Consider the following 22779-nt stretch of genomic DNA (forward strand, 5'->3'; position numbering starts at 1 on the left):
TCTTAAAAGGTCCAGTGTTTAACATTTAGTGGTCTATCTATCTATCTATCTATCTATCTATCTATCTATCTATTGGCTGAAATTGGAAAATAATATTCAAAAAGTTGGTTTTTATTTATGTATAATCACCTGAAAAAAAGATTTGGTAGATTTGGGAGAATGAGGAAGCAGGTCCTCTTCTACGGAGTCCAACTTATTTCTAAGACTCGGTAGACTGAATGACGCCTGGTTGCTCAAACAGACAAACACCCACCTGTCAGTAATCTAAATCTCTAGTCAACAACTGGTTAAACATTGATGCCTTCCTCCTTCAGTATACTTTAGTTAGAACCATCTTTGGTTTCTACACATACATGAAAATTAACCTACTGCATTTTTTTTTTTAATATTATGTAATAATAAACACAAAATTTGCACCTGTATTTTCCGATTGTCCATGAACGCACCTGCGGGTTTGTTTAGGTCCCGTGGAGGGTTGTGTCCCAGCCAGCCAATGAGCGAAGAGACGGTGGGCGTGGCCTGTCCGTGCCTGTAAATCGGCGCGCGTCGCTCGCGTCTTATTCATTCTGTGCCAGGCAGCCGTCAGGACGCGTTACTCTCCGTTACTCTGCGTTACTCCGTTACTTCACCGTCTTCAGCGACACTTTATTATTATTATTCTTACAGCGAATAATAAAGACTGCAAAAATCTACTTCTTGAGTCATTTAATGCACCGAGAGATCCGACATTTATCAAATCCTCCTGCGTCACTGACACCTCAGCTCATTTTGGGCCCTTTAAATCAGATTTTTTTATTTTATTTACGCTTTTGTTTTTATTTTATTTTTGCAAAGCTGAAAATGAAAACCAAATTCATCAACGGGGTTTCTTCTTCCCCCTCCATGTCTCTGGGTCTGCTGGTGACCGAGAACGCCCTCCAGGTCCAGCCCGACACCGTGGAGGAGGAGGAGAGCTGCAAGGAGCAGCTCATCCGCCCCGACGACCAGCCCGACTCGGACACCCGCGCCAAGGCTTACCTGTGGTGCAGGGAGTTCCTCCACGGAGCCTGGAAGAGCCTGTCCGAGGAGGACTTCCAGATCACCGTCATAAGGTACACCGTGTTCCCTTTGTCTGAGGAGAGAGAGACGGGGAAAAAAGGGCCCGAGGTGGATGACACCGCCCAGTTTCATGATAAAGGGTCAAACAATAGATTTTAATATTAAATTTAAACTAATAAATGTCATTTAACATGCATGAATAAGACCAAGAGTGTCACCTGATCATGAAACACTCAAATCTTCACTTAAAATTTAAAATAATTTATATAATATAAAGTTATTTATGTTCTGACTTTCTATTTAAATTTGATGTCTTAGAGGCTGATAATGGTGATAATTATTATTCATTTTTTTGCAAATAGGTTTGTTTTCTTTATTAAAAAATTATGAATTTTATATATTTTTGAAAAATTGTACCAAGCTTATTAATTGATTACCCATTTCAAATTTGATGTTCTAGGGCCCAATAATGGTGATTAATTTGTGTTTTTTATTGCAAATGGTTTGTTTTCTCCATTAAAAATGCAACACAGACAAATATATATTATATATATATATATATATCTATTATATATATATATATCTATATATATATATATATTATTATTAAGCAGTACAACAGAGTATGCAATGGGGAAATGTGCTCCAGTGAAGAATCTGTTTAGTTTCTAAATGTTCTTGTACACGTCGTATTGTCTTTTTGCCTTTTATTTATTTACTAGTTTTATTGTTTCCTGTTTGTCCTCTTGAACCGAAAGAGCTACAACAACTCATGTAAGAGTTATTTGTGCTCGGTTAATTGTGGTGTATAGTTTGTTTTTCTTTCTTAATCTTAAAGGTCCAGTGTTTAACATTTAGTGGATCTATTGGCGGAAATTGGAGAATGAGGAAGCAGGTCCTCTACTACGGAGTCCAAATTATTTCTAAGACTCGGCAGACTGAATGACGCCTGAATGACGTCAAGTGGACGTTAGAGGAACTGCATTTTTTTTGGCTTTTTGGTAGTAAAATTCCTACCTAAACTTGTATTAATGCATCTGTCTCCGTCTCTCTCCGTCCTCCAGGGGTGGTCTGAGCAACAAGCTCTTCCTGTGCAGCCTCCCCGACGGCGCCCAGTCTGTCGGGGACGAGCCGAGGAGCGTCCTGCTGCGCCTCTATGGGGCCATCCTGCAGGTGGGAGCCGCATCACTCACTCATCACTTAGCCCAACTCTCTCGCGAGGGTGTGTTGACACTAGTTTCCCCTTCAGATGTGTGTAGATTATTAGTTTGTAGTTATTTAATGAAGATTTTAATGAGTGAAAACTGTGTGATGTGACAGTGCCGCCACCAGAGGTTTATGTTGTGTGTGTGTGTGTGCGTGTGCAGGCCATATGCTTATGTTAGCGTGTGCATGCATGTGCAGTTATTCCCTTCACACGTGTGTGTGTGTGCGTATGAATGCGAGTGTGCGTGTTAGCCATTGTTGTACATAGTGATGTACCCCCATGGCTGTACATGCATGTGTTCTTTGCCGTAGGCTTCCCAAAGGAGCGTGCCTTGGGCACTCTTGTTCCCAGGTGAACCCACCAAAAAACACGGTACAGTATGAGATCTCTGAAATCTCAGCCTAATACAAAGACGTTTAACACACACTCATGTTAGCGCACAACAACAACAACAACAACAAAACAAACCTGGCTTTGACTCAGCTGGGGAGGAGATACAGTATGGAGGGGAGGGGAAAAAAGCTGAAACGCCTCTCCTGTCTGTCTCTTTTTCTGCTCTAAATCGCTGCCTTGTGATTTCTTGAGGGTGAATCTGCACATTTGCAGCTCGACAAGCAAGAAAAGTCTTTACCTAGCACTTAGATAATGTATTTTTGTTATCTCCTAAGAACGATGTCGCTGTCCAGGGTTCACAATCTCAGCTGCTCTGCTGCAGACACAGTAACAGAACGACCTCCCTTTCAAAGATAACCATTGATTTCACTCCGCGACTATCGAGCGCGGAGAGGTCAAAGACTTCAAAATATTTACTCAAAGTTTCCTGAAGACAGCACATTTTAATCTCGCCCAAGCATTAAAAACGAAGACGCTGCTCTTTTTTTGACATGAACTCCAGACCCCCTGCATTACGTATTAACTAAAGTTAATCACTAATGGCTGTATAAGCGGTTAGTTTTTATTGCTAGGGATGTCTGAGCGAGCCAGCCGTGTTCCTTCACCAAGGTAACCCGTCTGCCGTCTCACAGGAATTAGTGAAGTCAAATCAAAAAGCTAATATGATTAAGGATGTCATAGTCAGAGTGCACGGCAACTAATGATTAAACTGCGTCGAAGACGGCGTTTCTCAGCAATGAAGTAATGTGAATAGCATGTCGGATGATGGATAGATATCTATATTTGTAGCCACAGCTTTCATATATAATCCAACAGCAGGTGGGTAATAAAATCCAGCTTCATCTCTGCACTGTTTCCACCTCTGCTCTCTCTCTCGCAGCGATTACTTTGACCACGACCTCTAAAGTCCAAAAGACTTGTGTGGTCTGTGTTTTCAACTCATACTGTACTGTCTGCACCGCAGGCGTGGCTAGGTGTTTTTTTTGTTTATTTTTTTTAAATGTTGACTTGGACGCCTTCACATGTATTCATGGATAGTTCTTTCCTTTTTCTCTTGTTGATAGATGTCCTGTAATAAAGGAGATTCCCGACAGTCAAACAAAGAGAATCAATTCCAAGTAAGTAACTGATGATGATGATGATGATGGTGCCACCATACAGCATGTTTCCTCCATATATAGTCTTCTGAACCTCCACCGAGACATCAGTTGTTTCAGGGAGATGCTTGAACCTTTGTATAAACTCAACTTTTAACTTGAACTCTGGCATGATGTGACTGAGTTGAGAAGACTCTTATTTTGGTGTAATGAGTTAATTTAGCTTGCGTTTAGCTCCAAACTTTGACTGAAGAAGCTGTTTGCAACACAAGACGGGACGCACTGAAGTAAGAACTGGAAGATTTCTTGAATGTTGCTGCAAGTTCATCAACAAACTGACCGATCACAAGCTGATCACACTCAACTTTCGCTTTAATTTGTCAATCAAATTTGTGACATTTGTAGCTTTTTAATCCAAATTTGATTAAAACAAAAACAAACGGCACTAAAGCTGTTGTAAATATATTTGTTCCTTTTATAAGAACAAACAAAAAAACATGAGAAAAAATCATCCAGTCCTTCCTACCGACTCTTCGGCGAACTCTCCCCTCTGTCTAGGCAGTGAGAGCCAGTTAAGTCCCTCTGTTTATCTACAGTGATTATATGAGCAACCCAGATTGTTATAACAAACAACAGTAATGTTGACAACTTATATGAGAAACACATATTCAAATTTATGCAACCTGGTCAGTCCTCCTTGCCGACTCTTTGGCGAACTGTCCGCCGAAAACAGCCAGTTAAGTCCCCTTGTCTATCATCGGTGATTATCTGATGAAATTTTGAGTAATCCACATTGTTCTAGCAACCAACAATAATGTGGTAGTGTCTTCGACAACTTATTTGAGAAAGATCTTTTAATTTATGTGAAAGAGTCGGTGCAACCCGGTCAGTCCTCCCTGCCGACTCTTTGGCGAACTCTCCCGTCAGAAAATACATTTTTAGATTTCCAAAGGAAACCGGTTGGAAACCCGCCATAATAAAATCATAGATATTATGTGATGAGTATATTTGTGGTTCTATTCATTGATGACAACTTAAACTATCTACAAAACAAAGAGCATTCCTGTCTAGAGGGTTAAAAGTATTCATACAGCTTGAAGCGCTGCCAAAGCTCGTCCCCACTGACCTGGAAAATTACCCTGCATCACATCATGTGATCATGACCCTTGACTCATCCATTAGCCATGCTGAGTCACAATTCCCAATCACATGATGGAGGTGAGATCATTGTTGTCACCCTCGAGAATGCTGCTTGTCCAGCTTCTGATCCAGCCTTTCGGTTAGCAGCGACAGCTAATGCAGAACTGACCCAGTGTCAGCATCTTAGAATAACCTCGCCTCGACCCACTTTTGCCAACAGTGCTGTCTGGTTAAGATAAATCCTGTTGGGATCAGACGACACTGTATTAATCCCTGTGAGGATGATTAACACGTCAGACACGTGTACAAATGACACATTACTAAAGATACAACATAACAGAAACATGAGAGATAAGATAAGAGACTTTATTGATCCCACCGTGGAAATTTACAACAGCTCACAGTCACAAGATGGATAAGACAACGAAGAAATACTAGAAATAGAAAAATAACCATTAAAGTATCTGGATAAAAACACTGTAAACAAAGTAAAATATGTTTTTTTTTATTTTAGATTTCATTTCAGCAGAGAAGTTTTATTTATTTCAATTTGTTTACCGGAAACGACAATCACGTTTTTCTGCTTCTCGTTCTTTGTTGGTTTGCAGCCATATGGAGCGTTAGTGCCAACATTTGATAGCCGAAATATAAATATAAAACTGACATCCAACTTACATTTGTTTATTGTAAGTTGGATGTGACCACTTGCAACTTCCCTGGCCACCATTTTTACAATGGCGGTGGTCCCTCTTCTTCTGCCACGTAGCCAAAATACCAACCATTGGCGGTTGACCACAGCAAACCTTTTCACCGTGAACTGTAAACAACGTCCATTGAAATTCGGTATAATCAACGGCGTTGACATTCGTTGGTGATGGCGACCGTTGACCACATTGAACCTGAGTGCACCATTCAGGTACTCTCACTTTTGGACTCAAAACAGGAAGTGTAAGTGTGGAAGTATGGGAACTGAAACATCACACATCAGGCAGTGGTGTTGACCTACAGTAAATAGCTCCATCCAGCTACTGTATCAACACAGAGAAACAACGGTCCATTGTTGTGTTAAGACATGAAGGTCAGTCAAACCGGAAAATCTCAAACCATCAAACTCTCTGATGAAACTGTCTCTCATGAGTGCTGCCCCAGAAAAGGAAGAACACAAGTTCATTATGTCATCAGTGCACTGAATGTATCTCTGGTAGTACTGATTATTGTGGTGTTACGTAACAGTAGATCATCCTTATCACTGTCCTTTGACATGACTTCTCCTTTCCCGGACAGATGAATGGAACAAATGTGTCACTTCAGTTCAGATGATCTGTATTTAACTCTCTTTACTGGTTCATTGACACACATAACAGAGCAGATGGGCATTGAGGTTAAAGCAGCGGCAGCAGCTGTCGGCGGTTCACAGTGCACCTACTGCATCGCTCCAAAGCCAGCCGCTAAATATCTCACAGCTGAGCAGCAGCACTGATAAGAGAGCTGCATACCAATTTAGATTACAATGTTATAAAATATCCAAAGAGAACGCGATGCCAGAGTCGACAGTGAACAGTGGGAACTTCCTGTTCGTTTAAAAAGGATATTTAAATTTACGATAGGAAGTTTCAGTTTCCTGTTTCCGGACAGGAAACAGAGTGACAAAAGGGGAGGGGTGTTGAAATTCTTGTATGAATGGCGGTTTAACGTCTATGACTTGTCAATAATTAACTTTTCAACGAAGGGCAAGACTCGTCTGGGAGAGTGAGCCAAATCAAACAGACCTAAAATAGGTCAGAGGAAATTAAACAGAGGTTGACTGAGGACTGCCGTGCTGTCAGGACAGTCAATAAGGGACTCCGGGGTCATGGTTACAGCCTATAAACAGCATACACATGACTGGTGTCTGAATCAAGAACTTTCTCTTCATCTTCTCAGTAGTTTGAAGAGCTGTGTTAGAAAAAGGTCATGTACTTGTGCACAAATCAGACTTTAGCAATGTTTGAATCAGTAATTGCAGGTAGTGGGTTTGCCTGTGAAGGTTCTCAGTTGTCCAGGTCATCTTTCTTCAAGAAAGATTACATCGGGGGTAACTGACAGAGTCTCGTTGTTGTAACGACTGTCGTCAGAGCCACTAAAGCCATATGAGGTTTGGTGTGAACGACCATTGTTGAGGTTTCATGAGGTTTGGTGTGAACGACCATTGTTGAGGTTTCATGAGGTTTGGTGTGAACTACCGTCGTTGAGGTTTCATGAGGTTTGGTGTGGACGACCATTGTTGAGGTTTCATGAGGTTTGGTGTGAACGACCATTGTTGAGGTTTCGTGAGGTTTGGTGTGAACGACCATTTCTGAGGTTTCATGAGGTTTGGTGTGAACGGCCGTCGTTGAGGTTTCATGAGGTTTGGTGTGAACGACAGTTGTTGAGGTTTCATGAGGTTTGGTGTGAACGACAGTTGTCATATGAGCCAAAGTGTAAATTGCTGTTCAGTCTCCTGGGAAGGGATGAAAGGTCAACATCGTAGGCTTTCAATCCTCTTCCAAGCCACCTGTCTTCTCTGTCCAGAAAATCTTTGCATCTAAAAGAGTGTCGCATGGGTTGTTTGCAGATCAGGTATTATCTATTGTCTACACCGGCCCCATTTGTCATTGTCACTAAAGCTAAGTTTAAATAGGTGTATGTCAACACTGTTATCACCGGTGTAGTTCTGGATCAAAGTGACTCTAAGCTGCTTTTAAAGTCATCACTTTGTAAAGGTTAACACCTTAATAGAGATTGACTCAATACTTTGATCTCTGCTTGCCACGTAGCAAATGTAAGTTAGAACAAGCCGACCGAGTCTCTGTACATGCTGAAGGTTAGTCCGTGTGAGGGCTGGATCTGGGTCAGCACAGCCACAGTAACCGAGATGTCACTCGTCGAGTCACTGGAATATATTCAGATATGTGCTGCAAGACAGCCCAGTAGGAGTTTGTGTCTTTACCCTGCTTTACGCACAGGCTGCCAGCTGGCTTGTTGTCTGGTCGTATGTGTGTCAAGATGATTATGGTAATGTGGATAATTCTCGTTGGGGATTTGTAGTTACATGTGATCAGCATTCTGCAGATTACATAACATTGGGGAGCATTCCCTGAACAAATGTTCTGACAATAAAGCACAATGTGTTCAGGAGATTTTCTCTGTTAAAGCGTCCATAAATTTGTCCTCTATGTTGTCGTATTATCATGCATATTAGGAAAAAAGAGCATGTGCAAGTGTGATTATCTGCTTTGAACACTGTTCATACAAAAAATGATTAAAGATTAAATGTGCTAATGTTTGACTTTGCAAATGGTTAAAAGATAAAATCATTTATGTTAAAAGGGCAAGCAAATTTTGAAGATATATACGTATCTGATCACATCTTAAGTTAGCTAATATAACACTAATTAACTAAAGATGTGATTAAATACTAAATATATATTTAAATTTAGGTTGTTCTTTCAACATAGATGTGTTACCACATAGTATATCTAATAGTAGGAGAGGATAAAGTTTACCCAAGTTCTGACTGGTGAGACAAAATAAACTATTTGAAGATGTTTCCTTAGACTTAAGAAAATTCTGGGATTTGTGGGAACATATTATAGACAAGTGATTAACCATCACATTAAACCATAATGAAAACAATTGTTGGTTGCAGCCCTGTTCTCAATCCTTTGTGGGTAATGTTATCTCCAAAGAGCTACCAGTGATACGAGTTCAGTATTGAGCTTCTCTTTGGCTTGTTTTGAGAAATATGCTTGCAAAAATGCGTAACATCTTGGAGGCCACAAACCAGGCGAGGTTGTTTCTTTTGAGCCGGCTTCATGCTGGACGATCAGTGTGAAACTCATTTCTTGGCAAGACCTCAGCGCTCTGATCCAGATCTCTTTACTCTGCAGTAATTTATCTGTAGGCCGTTGACCTAAGAGGCTTAGATGTTTGTTTTTAGTGGTTTTTGAAATCTGTCGTTATCTGCATCCTGAATAAAAAAGATAACTTTCTTGTGTCTCTTTGCACACCAGTTACATGTAGGCGGGGCTGATCTGGAGGCAGTTGTGTCCTCTTTATTTGATCAAGAAGAGCTGGGTCTCTGAAGAAAGTTGAAGGCAAATATTTTTTCTAACTGGAAATTTCCAGTAACTATGTCCTGTGTCTGAATTCAGATACCTTTGTTGGTGCACTAAATTGTAGTACTTTGTGTACACTGTGTACTAGTAGGGTAGTGTTGTCTTAATTTGAGTACTACTTGTACTGTGTACATTTTACCGCTTCTTCTTTGCCGTATTGCAACAGTGCCAACATTTGACTGCCAAAATATAAACATAATACATATGCACAACTTTTGTATATTGTGGTATTCACCTCAATGAAACTGTCTTCACTGCAAGTCTGCCACCAAAGATGCTAAACTACACTATGAACTTGAGTTTCACACATAGTAAGTCACCTGGAGAATGACCAGTTTGTTATAGCTTTCTCTCCTGCTGTTTTTCGAAGGAGTCCTCCTCCACACAATAGGCTGGAGCTAAATGAAGTGGGTGAGAAGCCAGCTGTAGTCTTTCAGGCTCCAGGACTCGTGTTTGTGTTGGTCTGGAGTGAAGGTTTCTCGGTTTAACCTTGAGCGGCTCCCGGCGATGTGTGTTGGTGTGTGAGATTTGTGTGTCTCTAAGATAAAAGACAAGGCTGCCCTGTCTACTTCACCGAGTTCAACACAGCCTGGTGCATTGAAGTGGGCCAACTCTCCCTGGAGCTTTTAATCTACCTCTTGTGTTCTCCTCACTGCTCTGACAGGCAAACCCAACTAACCCTAACCAAAGAATTTCTCCTCATTCAGACTCCTCCATCCTTCTCCACCACCTCCCGATTCCCACATAATCCCCTTGCAGACTACAGTTCACCCCACTATCATTCAATTGTCACGTTGGACCTTAGACAGTCTGCCAACTTAGAAACCTCACAGTACAGAGCATTATTGTATACCCAGAGGAGCGTATTCTTTTGTGATATATTTAAGTTATTTTGTGTGTTATGGGGCAAGAAATGACAAAAAATCCTTAATAGAAAATCTAATTTCACAGCTCAATCCTCCTGACAGCAACAAGATATGAGCAAAATATAACTAAAAGCTATATATAAATAAGATTTACTTCATATCAGTTTGTTTGCAGATGATATAACCCTATTCTCAGTTAGAGCATAAACACCAGTTCACTGATTGACTAACTATTTTGATAATAGTCAGTCTTTAACTAAAATCATCATCATATAAAACCTATTTTATGTATAGCTGGCATTGTAGTTATCATCCTATATAAGAGTTTGCATTGACAGTGGTGGTCCTGAAGCTCAAAACTAAAACCTCCATCTAACTTTCGTGTTTTTTGTTTTTTTTTCATGTTTGGACCTAGAAAACCTCTTTATCTCATTTCTCATTACAGATGCGTTGTTTTGGTGTTGGTGGTGACGGTGTGAACCGCTCTCTTAATTTAAATGTTAAATCTCTTCCGGTCATGTGTTTTCAGGGGGCGGAGGCCATGGTCTTGGAGAGTGTGATGTTTGCCATCTTGGCGGAGAGGGAGCTGGGACCTAAACTCTACGGTATCTTCCCTCAGGGCCGACTGGAGCAGTACGTCCCTGTAAGTCACCATGTTGTTGTTGTTTCTTTTGGTTTAGCACCGGATATCAACTCTTTAAACTTGTTTGGCGCCAACTAATGTATCATAAATGTGTCAGTGACATAGTACTGAATTGTGGGTTTCTTTTGGGTCAGGATTTGGGTTTGAAAGTTAAAATTAAGCATCGACAGCTGGGAAATAAATGATGCAGCACCACAGCATGTGGTGTACTGTTCAATGATGCATCGTGGATCGATGTTCAGGCAGAATTAATTAACCATAAAACATCTGCTCTTCTGTAGCAAGTATTACTCTGTTACACAAAAAAACATATTGCCCTCCATTGACTTCATGACACTGAAAGTATTGTGAAAAATTCCCCAGAAATATACGTTTTATATAAATATATCAAGTGTTTTACAAACTATGTAGTGTGCTTTCAAATGTATCGGAATGTACTCCATTGTATTTCATATTCAAACTCAGTGTTTGTTGTTAGTCTTAGTTTGTTAAATTATATTTATTCAGTGTTTGTTGTGGAAAAACATTGACTGTAGCTTGTAGCCTGGGAACAATAAATGTAGTCTGAAAGCAGAAATAATGGCTGTTGCACTTTTTCGTTGTATTTTTTGGACCTTTCGAGACTTCCGTCACCTTTGCTGTAGGTTACGCATTGGAAAGAAGGTCTACGTTTACAGTCCCAGTGACCCAGACTTCTTATCTCCAACAAAGGACTAACCACAAGTCATTCAGACAGATTTGTGTTATCTTGTTTGAACATAGTTCAGGTGAAAACCTGCTTGTTCACTCGTACATCCAGCCATCTGTAAACTACACTAGACACTATCTGGCATTACATGGATTACTGTATGACTAAAATAATAATTTATAAAACCCTGTCAACAGAGCCGTAAACTGGACACCTGTGAGCTGAGCGACCCCAGTATCTCAGTGGAGGTTGCAGAGAAGATGGCCAAGTTTCACAGGATGAGGATGCCCTTCAACAAGGAACCCAAGTGGCTGTTTGGAACCATGGACAAGTAAGTCATTCAAAGCCTTGTCCAGTTTTATCCCGTCCTGTCCAACACTGTCCTGTCCAGTCTCACCAAATTGATGACTCATGTTATCGAGTATTATGTGGCAGGTGGCTTATCATTACTCTCTTCCGCCCAGGTTTGTTCACTAGGTTTGCGTTGCAAAATACCTATTGGCCTGTGGTGATAACGGTTTGTTGCGCTCTGTTCTTGTTTATCACTTGCCAGTAATTTTCCACATCAGGATTCAGAGATCTAGAACAAAACATTTGCAACCAGCAGAACAGGTTTTTGGTTTCGAGTGTGTTGAATTCCTCAGATGTTTTATCTCTCTCTGCTTATTTGGCATTGAAGTTCAGTAGGCTATCAGTGAGTAGACTAAGGGCTGTCTGGTGATTTTTATATTTGTAAAGTGACTTTCAATTTAAAAGGGAGGTTATCAGTTTTATGATCCAATGATTGTCATCTTTTTCGTGACAACAATCCAAACCTCTACTTCTTTGTCCGCTAATTCTGGCCTTACACCAAATCATTTTATTCAAAGGGTTTCGATGTCACAGACAAATTTCTGATTTCTGTATCATATCCTGAAAGTTTTGCTCGAGTTGGCGGTCATCTTCCGTCATCTTGATGGACTCAGTCCGAGCTTTCTTAAGTCTGTCTTTTTTTCTTATCTTGACGTTCTGATACAATCAAATATACTTAATGTTGTCAGATGTTTTTAGTCTTGGCTCATGCAAATAGTGTAATTTAATCACATCAGCATATTTGTCTTTATATGAACTGAACATGGGAATTCTTATAATATTCTAATAATAAAAAGTGCAGAATAATATTCAGGTTGTTATGACTTCGATGGAAACTCCCTTTAAGTAAAGTGACCATATCCAGATCTTGGTATTCTTTGGTATTTTCCAAAAGCCAGAGCCAAGACAGATATGACCCTGTGTCGCTGTGGCAAGGACTGAACCTTTGTACATGGGCCGGATGCTCTATCAACTGAGCTAACCAAAACAAGTCTGTCTGTGAAGCCGAGCCAAATATAGAAGTAACTGCTGTGGCAAGTTGTCGTGAATCGGATTGAAATAGGAAACTGGTCTGCAAAAATGTTGAAAAGTTGTTTGGTGTAACTTCCGCATAAAACTACTGAAACGTCTATTGGCTTGTTTTTGTTAATCAGCAAACAATCCACTGCAGAGATAAAAGCATCCAGATTATAGTTGAAAATGAGTTCGCTCTTGAGAAAATGAAAGTACAGATCTGAATATTTCTGTCAAACCACACGTCAGTTTGTGCTTTCCCTTCCTCTTCTCTGCACCTGCACACACACCACTGCTGCTATCACTCCAGTATTTACTATTCATTACTAGAACTAATATTTGGCTATGATAAAACTGACATTTTTAAATTTTACGACCAGTAATCACTTCCAGCGATGTCATCATGACCTTTCCACTTGTTGCTTATCAGTGAGTCAGTTCAATGTGTTCAGAGAGTGCACACGCTTCACTGTGTCACCTTCTGAAAGTTTTAACACATTCGGCAACCTCCATGGCTGTGAAGTGTGAATCCATGGAAGTGAGTCGGTCTCCATAAGCTCCCATATTAAAATGTCCAACTTCACAGCAGAAATAAACTATATAAAGTTCATATAAAGACAAATATGCTGAAGTGATGAACTATTTCTTCAATAGCATAAAATCTTGAAGGTTCTCGAGTTGCGGTGCCCTCCCGTCATCTCGACATCTCAACCCTGAGCTGTCTGAAGTCCTTATAAAATCAAACATGTTTAATATTATGTGAGGTTTTGAGTCTCATGACATTCAATCTCGTGAACGGTGTCAACAACCAAGCAGGCATATTTAATACTATCCAAGAACATGAAGTTCTCTTGGACTTGGACTGGAGGTTGGACGAGCTAAATGTGTGCTGATAATCTCAACAGGTACTTGAGCCAAGTCATGAGGCTGAACTTCACCAGGGAGTCCCACCTGCGTCGCTTCAACCGTCTGCTCAGCTACAACCTCCCGCAGGAGATGGATATGCTCAAGTATGTACAAAAAAAAAACACACACACACGTAACAGAGCGAGATAACACATGACTCCGTATGGAACGTTCCAAACACGGTGTTATATAACAGAATGTACAGAACAGATTAACCTGTGGGGAACATGTGTTGAGTGAACACGTGGAAGAACAAAGTGCCACAGTTGATGGTGATGATGATGAGTGTTTAACCTTGTCAGGGTTGAGGAATAATTGTGGTCAGTATATGAAGACACGCCGTTAACTCTGACTTCTGACCTTCAGGTCTCTGCTGGATTCGACTCACTCTCCTGTCGTGTTCTGCCACAACGACTGCCAAGAAGGTAAAATATAAAAACTTACAACAACAACAACATTTGATTTTTACTCTTTCATAAAAAAACAAAACTTTATATTAAAGAAAAACATTGTTGCGTCCACGAAAGAAGCGTTTCGAGAAAGTCACATGACCGCTAGAGTGGAGAGGGAGAGGGAGAGAAAAATCTGTCACAAAAATTTGATTTAAACTTTTCTCATGGACACAAATTTCACTCTACAGAAATAATTTGAGCATCAAATTGTAGTAAAATTTGTGCTGGTCGCTCACGTGTTACTGCTGAAGCTGTCAGACTTATAGTTTTGGCTCTGTTAGCTCAGATGTGTCAGGATCACCCACCAACTGCCCCATTTACTCCCATATTAACTGAGAGCAGAAATTTGTGGAGGGAAAGCAGACGTACCAGTTTTTTATCTCGCTCTAATGGTCACATTTTTTAACTTTAGCCACACAAATTCTATATCGATGTGTTCAGCAAGACCTCAGGATGCTTATAATCACATCCATTCTTTATTACGACCTACAGTTTGCTGATAGCTGGCTGTTGTTTGACAGTAGCGGTCCACCAATCAGAACCAAGCAACAAACAGCAGCTGTTTCTGTTTATAGCAGTTAACTGCAGCTGGTTACCGGGCAGAAATTCACAAGGCTGACTGTGATTGGCTTAACTGAAGCCTCTGTCAAATATCCATGACTGTCCTTCCTCCATTTTAAATGTCAGCCATTTTGTCCCTCTCTCTCAAAATCCAAAAATTTTTGAGAAATTCTCCAGTTTGTTTCATTATTTACTTTATTCTAGTTTATCTGTGTACAAAGTAATGAGATTTTCTTGGGAAATAATAAATGAATAAATAAATAACTTTTGCTTTCAGGAAACATTTTGCTGCTGAAGGGTCGTCAGAGCTCAGACAAACAGAAGCTGATGCTTATTGATTTTGAGTACAGCAGCTACAATTACAGGTAAGTTAGTTAGATACTCTCCATAACCTGATAACGTGGTTTTAGCTGGCTAACCATACTAACTTGCACACTGTCCAGCTCTGGTTCTGGCACGACACTGGCTTCACTCCCCGTCAGCATTCCCTGAATTCCATTCTTCTTCCTGGGGGTCCAAAACACCTGTGGTACAAACGCCCACAGTCCCCCACGCTACCAAACTGAGATAACATGAGCTAACAGCTGCTACAGTTGGCAGCAGTTTACTGAGCAGCCAGATCAGCCGGAGGACATCAGAGGGGAAGTTACTTTATTGAGGGAAGTTACAGAATGAGCTCTATTACATAACATAACATGCTCTCTGGTACTGTGTTTTCAACAGCTGCCAAAACCTTGATTAAAAAAAAAACGGACAATATAACCCCAGGTAGCAAGCAAAGAATGCAGCCTGGATGGTATCTGTGTTTCATCAGTATTTCCTTCAAGCACTCATCACTCATGGCCACCTCCCTCCGTTAAAATATTCACTGCAGCTGTTATGCAACCAGAATTTGGCAGGGCCGGCGAGGACACACAGGATGGAGGGAGTCAATGTTGCTAATGGAGGAGATGGTGCAGTGCAGTCGAGCACAAATGGAGAGAAATATTTAAATGTATTCATGTGTTTATTTATTTTGTCAGACTGGGATCTGAAGGAGCGCTTGTTCGTGACTGTAAATGTGTTGCAGACGTGTGAATTCACTGGCCTTGGCTTTGCAGTCGATCTCAGACAAAAAGAAACACTCCCACCTCCCCTCCTGCTGCTGCTGCTCCCTTCTGTCTGGCCCCTTTAAGTCTCCTCATATGTTTCACAGCAACCACGTGACTCCACGCGCATACCAAACATGTGAGCACGTGTACCATCATGCATATACGGGAATAACACGCCCACCAGTGGACAGGCACACACATTCTGTGGGTGACATTAGCTGGATGTGGAAACAAAAAGGGGGTGAATCTGGTATGTGGGATTCCTCTGTGCGATGGGATGTTTTGTGTTCTCAGCTCCTGATAACAGTCTGGGAATTAACATGCAAGTGTTACTTGCAGAGGCAGAGGCACGAACTGGGACAGTACCGTCCATTTTGTTCTGGTCTAAAGCAGACACTCAACTCTCAAATAATTACCTAAAATGAAGAGACAGGTCTGAGATGGTTGTGTAGACTCATCATGGGTAAAACATTGCCAACATTACATAGAAATCTGTATTTTTGCGATTTAGCACTAGCTCCTGTTCTGGCATGACACAAGTTTCCAAGTCAGTGTTGCATGAGAAAACTTAACCGCATGGCAGCAGTCATTTCCTTTACGTTGGGGAGTCAAGTTATCAGCTTTGTTCAGGTACCTTGAACCTATAAAACGCCACGTCTCAGAGGATTGTACAGCACAAAAGGCTTCACAGCTGAAAAAGTAAACCGACCTGAAACAACAAACAAGATCTCATGTTCGCCTAAGTAGGCGAACCCAAAGATATCACTTACTGCTAGTTGTGAAAGCAACACAGGCATATCAAGTATGTTTTGTTCTGATATAATAGTGGCCTTGGCACAATTAATACAATCCAAGAAAGTTATTCAATACAAACCTTAATAGAACTTCCAAGAACTGTCAGGTCTAATGGCCTTTGAATCATCCGTGAAGTCAGAACAAAAGTAGTTATGCACCGATCAGCTCTTATTTTAGTGAGAAGTCTTCACGTTTGAAATGGTTCGCCTCATTCCTTCTTGAGTTGTTGAAACAACAAAATCCAAAATATCAAGTTTGTACAGAAACATGTGACGTCCTTTATCTTGTGTTTGTAGAGTGGTTTGTTTTTACGGACACGTAATGGACACTTGGTAACTAGTATGATAAGGTTGACTGACGTTGACTCCTGTTAGTTATTGGTTTGATTGATGGTTGTGTATTGATAACTGACGGTGGCTGATGGGTTTTTTATCAGTTTCCAAATGTAAATGTAACAATCTAAGATAGATGATGAACATTTATGTAACATTAATCAACTAACGTTCAACGGTTTGTCTCTCTCCATCTTGCAGAGGATTCGATATTGGAAACCATTTCTGCGAATGGATGTACGATTACAACTGTGACGAGTTTCCCTTCTTCAAGGTCGACGCCCAGGCGTACCCTTCAAAGGCGCAGCAGGTTTGTTCAAACACTTTTCACGTCTTTTTGGTTTTGGTTTAACCCGTCGAGCGCTGTGGACTGACGTGGACTTGTCTCTGTGCAGCTCGTCTTCATCGAAAGCTACCTGCGCGAGTTCGACACCGGGTTCGACAACCTGAGCGAGGAGGACCAGATGAAAGTGAAGGAGGATTTGTACGTGGAGGTCAACAGGTGAGTACTCTGACGGAGTGCAAGACGATACAACAGAAAGGTCGAGACAAACATAACGTCTGCGTGTGTTTGAACGTAGGTTCGCTCTGGCGTCACACTTCTTCTGGGGCTTGTGGTCCATCATCCAGGCCCGGCTCTCCACCATCCAGTTTGGATACCTGGTGAGTGAATGTTTGCTGTCAAGCTCGTTTGACAAGTTTGCTCTGGAGGGTAGTTTCAGGTTAACATTTACTGTGTCAAGTCAAGTCAGGTTGTGTCAGTGTGACATAAACAGACCTCGGGCAGAGAGCAGAAAGAGATAGAGGTCACATTTTTAAACTTTAGCCACACAAATTATATATCGATTCGTTCAGCAAGATGTGAGGATGCTTGTCATGATTTTGGTTGATTGGTACGACCTACCCTTTGGAAACAGCAGCCTGTTGTTCGAAGTTAACTTTGAAGACTTTCTCTCTCTCAGCAGTTTCAACTGACAGACACAGCTTCTGTTTGTTGCTCTGCTCTGATTGGTCGACTGCAGCTGGTTGCTGGGCAGAAATTCCCATGGCTGACTGTGATTGGCTTATTTAAAGTCAAAATGTTGTGCAAGAACACAGCTGTAGATTTTTAATAATTTCCAGTAACATTAATATGTGTATGTGTGTGCTTGGCTGTGTTTTAGGAGTACGCCAAGGCCCGATTTGACGCCTACTTCCAGCAGAAGAAGATCTGGGCTGTCTAACGCTGCGAGATGATCGGATTGGATCATCGCCACGTTCAGCCAAAACAGGCAGGAAGACGGAGGACGGCGACCACACAGGCTCCACGCTTTAAAACTTAAAACTCCCTGCCTCAAGAGGATTCGCTGGCGACTGTTGGTTGTTGTGTTTACCAAAGGCCGAAACTTGATCATGTGGCTATAGGTGCTTTAAAAGTACACGATGCATTTACAGCTCAACGTTTACACTGCGTAACTCCCCGAGAGCCAAAAAAAAAAAAAGAAACATCTACTAACCTTCATCAGGGGTCAGAGCTGCTCTCTGCTTCTGCCTTATTCCAACCATATCACTAACGCGAGGAAGAGAAGGGCGGATTTCGGTTACAGCTAGATTGGAAATTAACATTGCATCAATGTTTATGTATTGATCATTCCCTTATGGAAATGCTCTGGTAGACCTCTCTTGGTAGATTCCTGCTTACAGAAGCAGCCACTTGCTAACTATGTATATTATATATAGATCTCAATGTGCCAGTAACCTGGCCCTATCTGTTACTGATGGGCTGACTTGATCGACAGGTCTACTGTAGATATTACATACACACACATTCACTTCAGGCCAGGGTGAATACACTTTGTGTTTTCAAATATGTAAATAGTTCTTTTTTTTGTTTGTTTTTCTGAAGACATGAAAGTATTTCAGTCACAATCAGGTCCGGTTTCTTTGTGGCTTCCTTGCTAATAATGGTTACACCCATCAGCTGTGATTTTGCTCAAACTTTTGGTGACTTTTATGGCATTTATGGTAGAGCCAACATCTCCGCATAGTTTGCATTCCAGCCTGGGGAATTGTTACTAAGCTCTCTGTCGCTGTTGCAGCTCTGTTAAAGGAGCGTTTCGTAAAATGTGGCTTTTACTGTCTAGTCAACAAGTCCACTACTGAGAGCTGAGTCATTGCTGTGAATCACCCGCACTCATATTGGGGCTATTGTCTGCTTAAAGTCTTACTTCATGCACATTTAACAGTGAAGCACTGTGACTTCCCACATGGGTTCTACCTCGCCCCATCAAGTCATTACAAGTGCACCAAACACTTAAAAACTATGTTGTTGTACACAAATTCATCATATGCTGCTGAGACAGCCTTTATTTTTAGTTTATCTTCTTTGCTGGAAACCAGCATTAGCATTACTTGTGCATATTCGACTTAATTAGAAACACTTTCAATGCTTGAAATGTTTCCAACATTGGACGGGTTGTGGCACCCAGTAAAGAGGAACAAACTAAAATTGACCTTTTTCCCGCTACGCCTGTCAAGCTTTCGAATGTCACGCCAACAGATACGAAGTTTACGATAGAACCACGGCCGGTTTAACACTTTTATTTGTCCCCTTTGAAAATAGGATTCTCATTTTCAGCCAATGTCCATTGATTTTGTCGCTAGCAGATCGTATCAGCTGTTGTTAGCCAGCTAGCTAGCTAAATAAGCTAACGTGTAGCGACATTGTTCTTGGATCGCAACCTAGAGCTATTTGCCTATAAGATAATGTAGCTGCTTGGTTTACATATAAGTATATTTGAATGTAAGTTAGAGGTTAAACCTGTCCAAAATCAAACAAAGCGTAGGACAGGGTCGCTAACGTTAGCCAAAACCCCGATAGCATCAAAGACTAGCTTCCACCTAGCCGTGAATGTTAACGTAACCCCACAAACGAATGTGTCGCCAGACGACATCCTCTTCCGCCTGACAAATAAAGCTCAGTTACCGGTGGTAAATTAGGTGCTAAGCTAGTTAGCTCCACATGCTAGCTACGTATGTTTACGTCAGAGCAGACAAACACAGTTTAATGTTGCGTTTGCTCTTTTGTTTCTAGTTCTTTGTCACCAAACTCTTTACGTGCTTTAAGTACGGAGAAAATCCAAAGCTTGATGGGTTTAGCGAAGGCGATTTCAAAAGCTAAATATCTGCTGTACTCGGATCTGTCACTACTTGTTTACCACAACACGTCTCGACGCGCAGCTTTAAAAACACTTATTGCACTGTACAATGTGACTGTGCTGCTACACGTAAAAGCTGTGCAAACACAACAAACGCTCATTCCCACTTGTAGCGTTTTCATTCATCCCTGTTTAACCTCCGTGAGCAAGCCGGATCTTTAGCCTGGAAGCCACCAAAATGAAAATTGTGACTCTCGCGATGATATGGACCAGTCGTCTGATAACTGGAAATCCCGGAGATGTTTGAATGTCTGCTGTGGCACTTTTTGATCTGAGGTCCGTGATGAACCCTTAAAACCCCCCCAACATTATATGTACTTCAGTATTTACGTGTTTAATCATTCGGGGGTTGTTGAACTGTGACTCTTTTTAAGTTGTTTTATTTTACATGCAAGTGTATTTTGTTGTTATAGTTTTGAATTTATGTTGCATTAAAATGGAAGTAGGGATGCACCTACAGTATGTGCAATGGATTATACTGAACGGCCATTTAAATTTGTGTTACTGGTGTTACCGGTGAGGCGATACTTTAAAACATTCTCACTTTCTCCTACCAAACTTTTGTTGTCTTTGGTTTTTGCCCTGGCAGTTCACAACATTTTGTTTTATATATATATATATAATTGTTTTAAAAATAAAATGGACACCATGATCTGTAACTAAAGTACATTCCATAATTGTCACTAGCAGTATCATGTACACGGACCAAAAGGTGATCTGATTGGTTCTTCAGTAGAGAACAAACAAACCCTCGCCAATGTTTAGACCATGTATGTAACAAAAATAAAGAGGGTGAAAAAAAATTATCCAAATATAAAGAATGATAAACTCGTATCATTCCTGAGAATGTACATTGTGTTGACGTCATAAATACGGCACTCATAACCGCACATCATCATGTGACTCACACCTTTGCTATCTATGCAGCTATTACCGAATGCATAACGTACTCATGAAAACAATCTTTGTAATTTAAAATGTTTGGGGTGAACGGCTGCAGCATGTAAATTTACTTAAATGCTTTGCCCAAATAAAAATTAAAGAGAAAACAGCTGACTGACGAGTGTTTTGTTCCATATTTGAGATATGACGTAGAGATGGTGGTGGAGTGGAGCCAGTGTTGTGCCAGAACAGGAGCTGGGTGAATGGGTAATGTAATGTAATGACACCTACCTATCAGTTAAAGCGTCCACGTTCTTAATTCTGCTTAATTAAGCAAACAGTTCTATAAAAATTCACCCTCAGTACAGTTCTCTCACTTCTGGAGCCAGCCTTGAGGATATTCTTCCTGTATAAATGCAGCTCTGAGTCTGTGGCATTGAGATCGATGGACAGTCGGGCAGTAAATACAGATTTATGTGGGATGTTTATTGAGATAATTGACACCGAGACGAATGTGACGCTGGAACGTTCCAGCGATGAGTCAGACTTGGCTGAAAGCAGCTCTCCACACCTCAGCCAGCAAACACAGCATCCTTTCACATCACACTCTGCAGACGCTTTGCAGTATCACAACACGACTACGCTTTATCGTTTTAAATATTTTAAGTGATTGTTTGCTGCTCAGACCAAATGTTATCTATGAATAAGTCATCCATGTGATTCACAATCCTGCTTCAGCCAGCTGAGTCAATTTGCCAACCAGTGTCTGCCAACAGTTGATCAGATAAAGGGTTGTGCAACAAAGTAAAAGTAGAAAACATTTTCACTGATGTAAGCTAAATTACTCAGTGGTTTCCACTGAACTTTGCCCAGTCAGGTAAATTCACAAATCAACCCATGACACACAGTCACACCACTGTACTGCCACGTATGGTCAGCTGTACTCGAGTATTTGTTCTGATTACATTACTTATGATCAAAAACTCCTTTTCTCTTCTTAGCTTCCTCCGTCAACGTCCTCTTCGCTCTCTTCTCTGCCATTATGTCCGCAGAGGCTGCTGCCTCACCCAGCTCCTGTTCTGGCACGACACGGGGCCCAAAGTTACATAGTGTGAGTTAAACTCTGTTAGTTTATAAGAGTAAGGTTACATGATGTTGTTTCGACTAACTTTGACCTGATAAACGCGTGAAGAAGACGAGCAGGAATTTTTCTAACTGGAATAAACAGCTTGTTGTTGTTGTTGTTGACAGACGTGCGTTGATATCAGAGTTACTCGAGCATTTGGGTAAATCTTTTTAGGGTAGAGGTTGGGATGGTTGTTGGGCAACAAGTTCTCCAACTTGTCAAGCCCAACAACTGACGATATATATATTCGTCTTGCTGCAGTAATCAGAGTGAGTACTATACACAGGAGCAAGCCAACAAATCTTAATTCAGTGAATGGAACAGATGCACAGTATATTACACTTTACATTAATGTCCGTGTTCAAGGAGACGAATCAAGTTAATGGCACTTAAAGGTTTGGACACCTTCTTGTTCAATGAAGACATCAAAACTATATATATATATTAGTGCTGTCAAAATTAACGCGTTAATTTTGTCGATTAATTTTAAAGAATTAACACGTTAAAAAAAATTAACGCAATTAACGCGGTTTTGTTTACTTCCGGTGGCGGCCGCCATTTTGGATGTGGCAAAGTAGAGCTTTGTTTCCCAGATATATTAGTGTGTGTGTGAATGGGTGTATAAGAGGCATTAACTTAAAGACCTCACGGAGACTGCGCCCTGGGCGGTCGCCCACATTGCCCATAGCTAAAACCGGCCCTGCTTGTTTTAGTTTACGGGCAGATCTGCCACATCCAATATGGCGAACAAGTTAACGTATCGCAGCAACGGACCAACCTGCTCAGTGAGGCGTCTGTGTATATATGTCTATGATCTATCCTAACTAAAGGAGAGTCTGTGTATATATGTCTATGATCTATCCT

General features: G+C 41.0%; 1 protein-coding gene across 2 annotated transcripts; it reads left to right on the forward strand.

Annotated features, from left to right (window-relative positions):
* Positions 1–525: 525 nt before the first annotated feature.
* On the forward strand, positions 526–20957 carry chka (choline kinase alpha). 2 transcript variants are annotated; one of them, XM_027272146.1, is made up of 12 exons: positions 526–1091; positions 2103–2211; positions 3703–3756; positions 10407–10520; positions 11406–11539; positions 13479–13583; positions 13846–13904; positions 14770–14857; positions 16912–17020; positions 17106–17212; positions 17292–17373; positions 17874–20957. In XM_027272146.1, the coding sequence occupies exons 1-12, from the start codon at positions 709–711 to the stop codon at positions 17931–17933; spliced, it is 1404 nt and encodes a 467-aa protein (XP_027127947.1). In that variant the 5' UTR covers positions 526–708; the 3' UTR covers positions 17934–20957. The 2 variants fall into 2 exon arrangements, with proteins under 2 accessions (XP_027127947.1, XP_027127948.1); XM_027272147.1 differs by lacking the exon at positions 3703–3756.
* The last annotated feature ends 1822 nt before the right edge of the window (positions 20958–22779 follow it).

This window comes from Larimichthys crocea, chromosome XX, assembly GCF_000972845.2.
Source record: "Larimichthys crocea isolate SSNF chromosome XX, L_crocea_2.0, whole genome shotgun sequence".
Classification (NCBI taxonomy): Eukaryota; Metazoa; Chordata; class Actinopteri; family Sciaenidae; genus Larimichthys; species Larimichthys crocea.

What these genes read in the sequence shown, in the direction of transcription:
- chka (XM_027272146.1), top strand. Translation starts at nt 709, where the DNA reads ATGCACCGAGAGATCCGACATTTATCAAATCCTCCTGCGTCACTGACA. An exon ending in GACTGGAGCAGTACGTCCCT is followed by an intron (nt 10,521 to 11,405) that starts GTAAGTCACCAT and finishes CCCTGTCAACAG; the next exon opens with AGCCGTAAACTGGACACCTG. An exon ending in TTGTACGTGGAGGTCAACAG is followed by an intron (nt 17,213 to 17,291) that starts GTGAGTACTCTG and finishes GTTTGAACGTAG; the next exon opens with GTTCGCTCTGGCGTCACACT.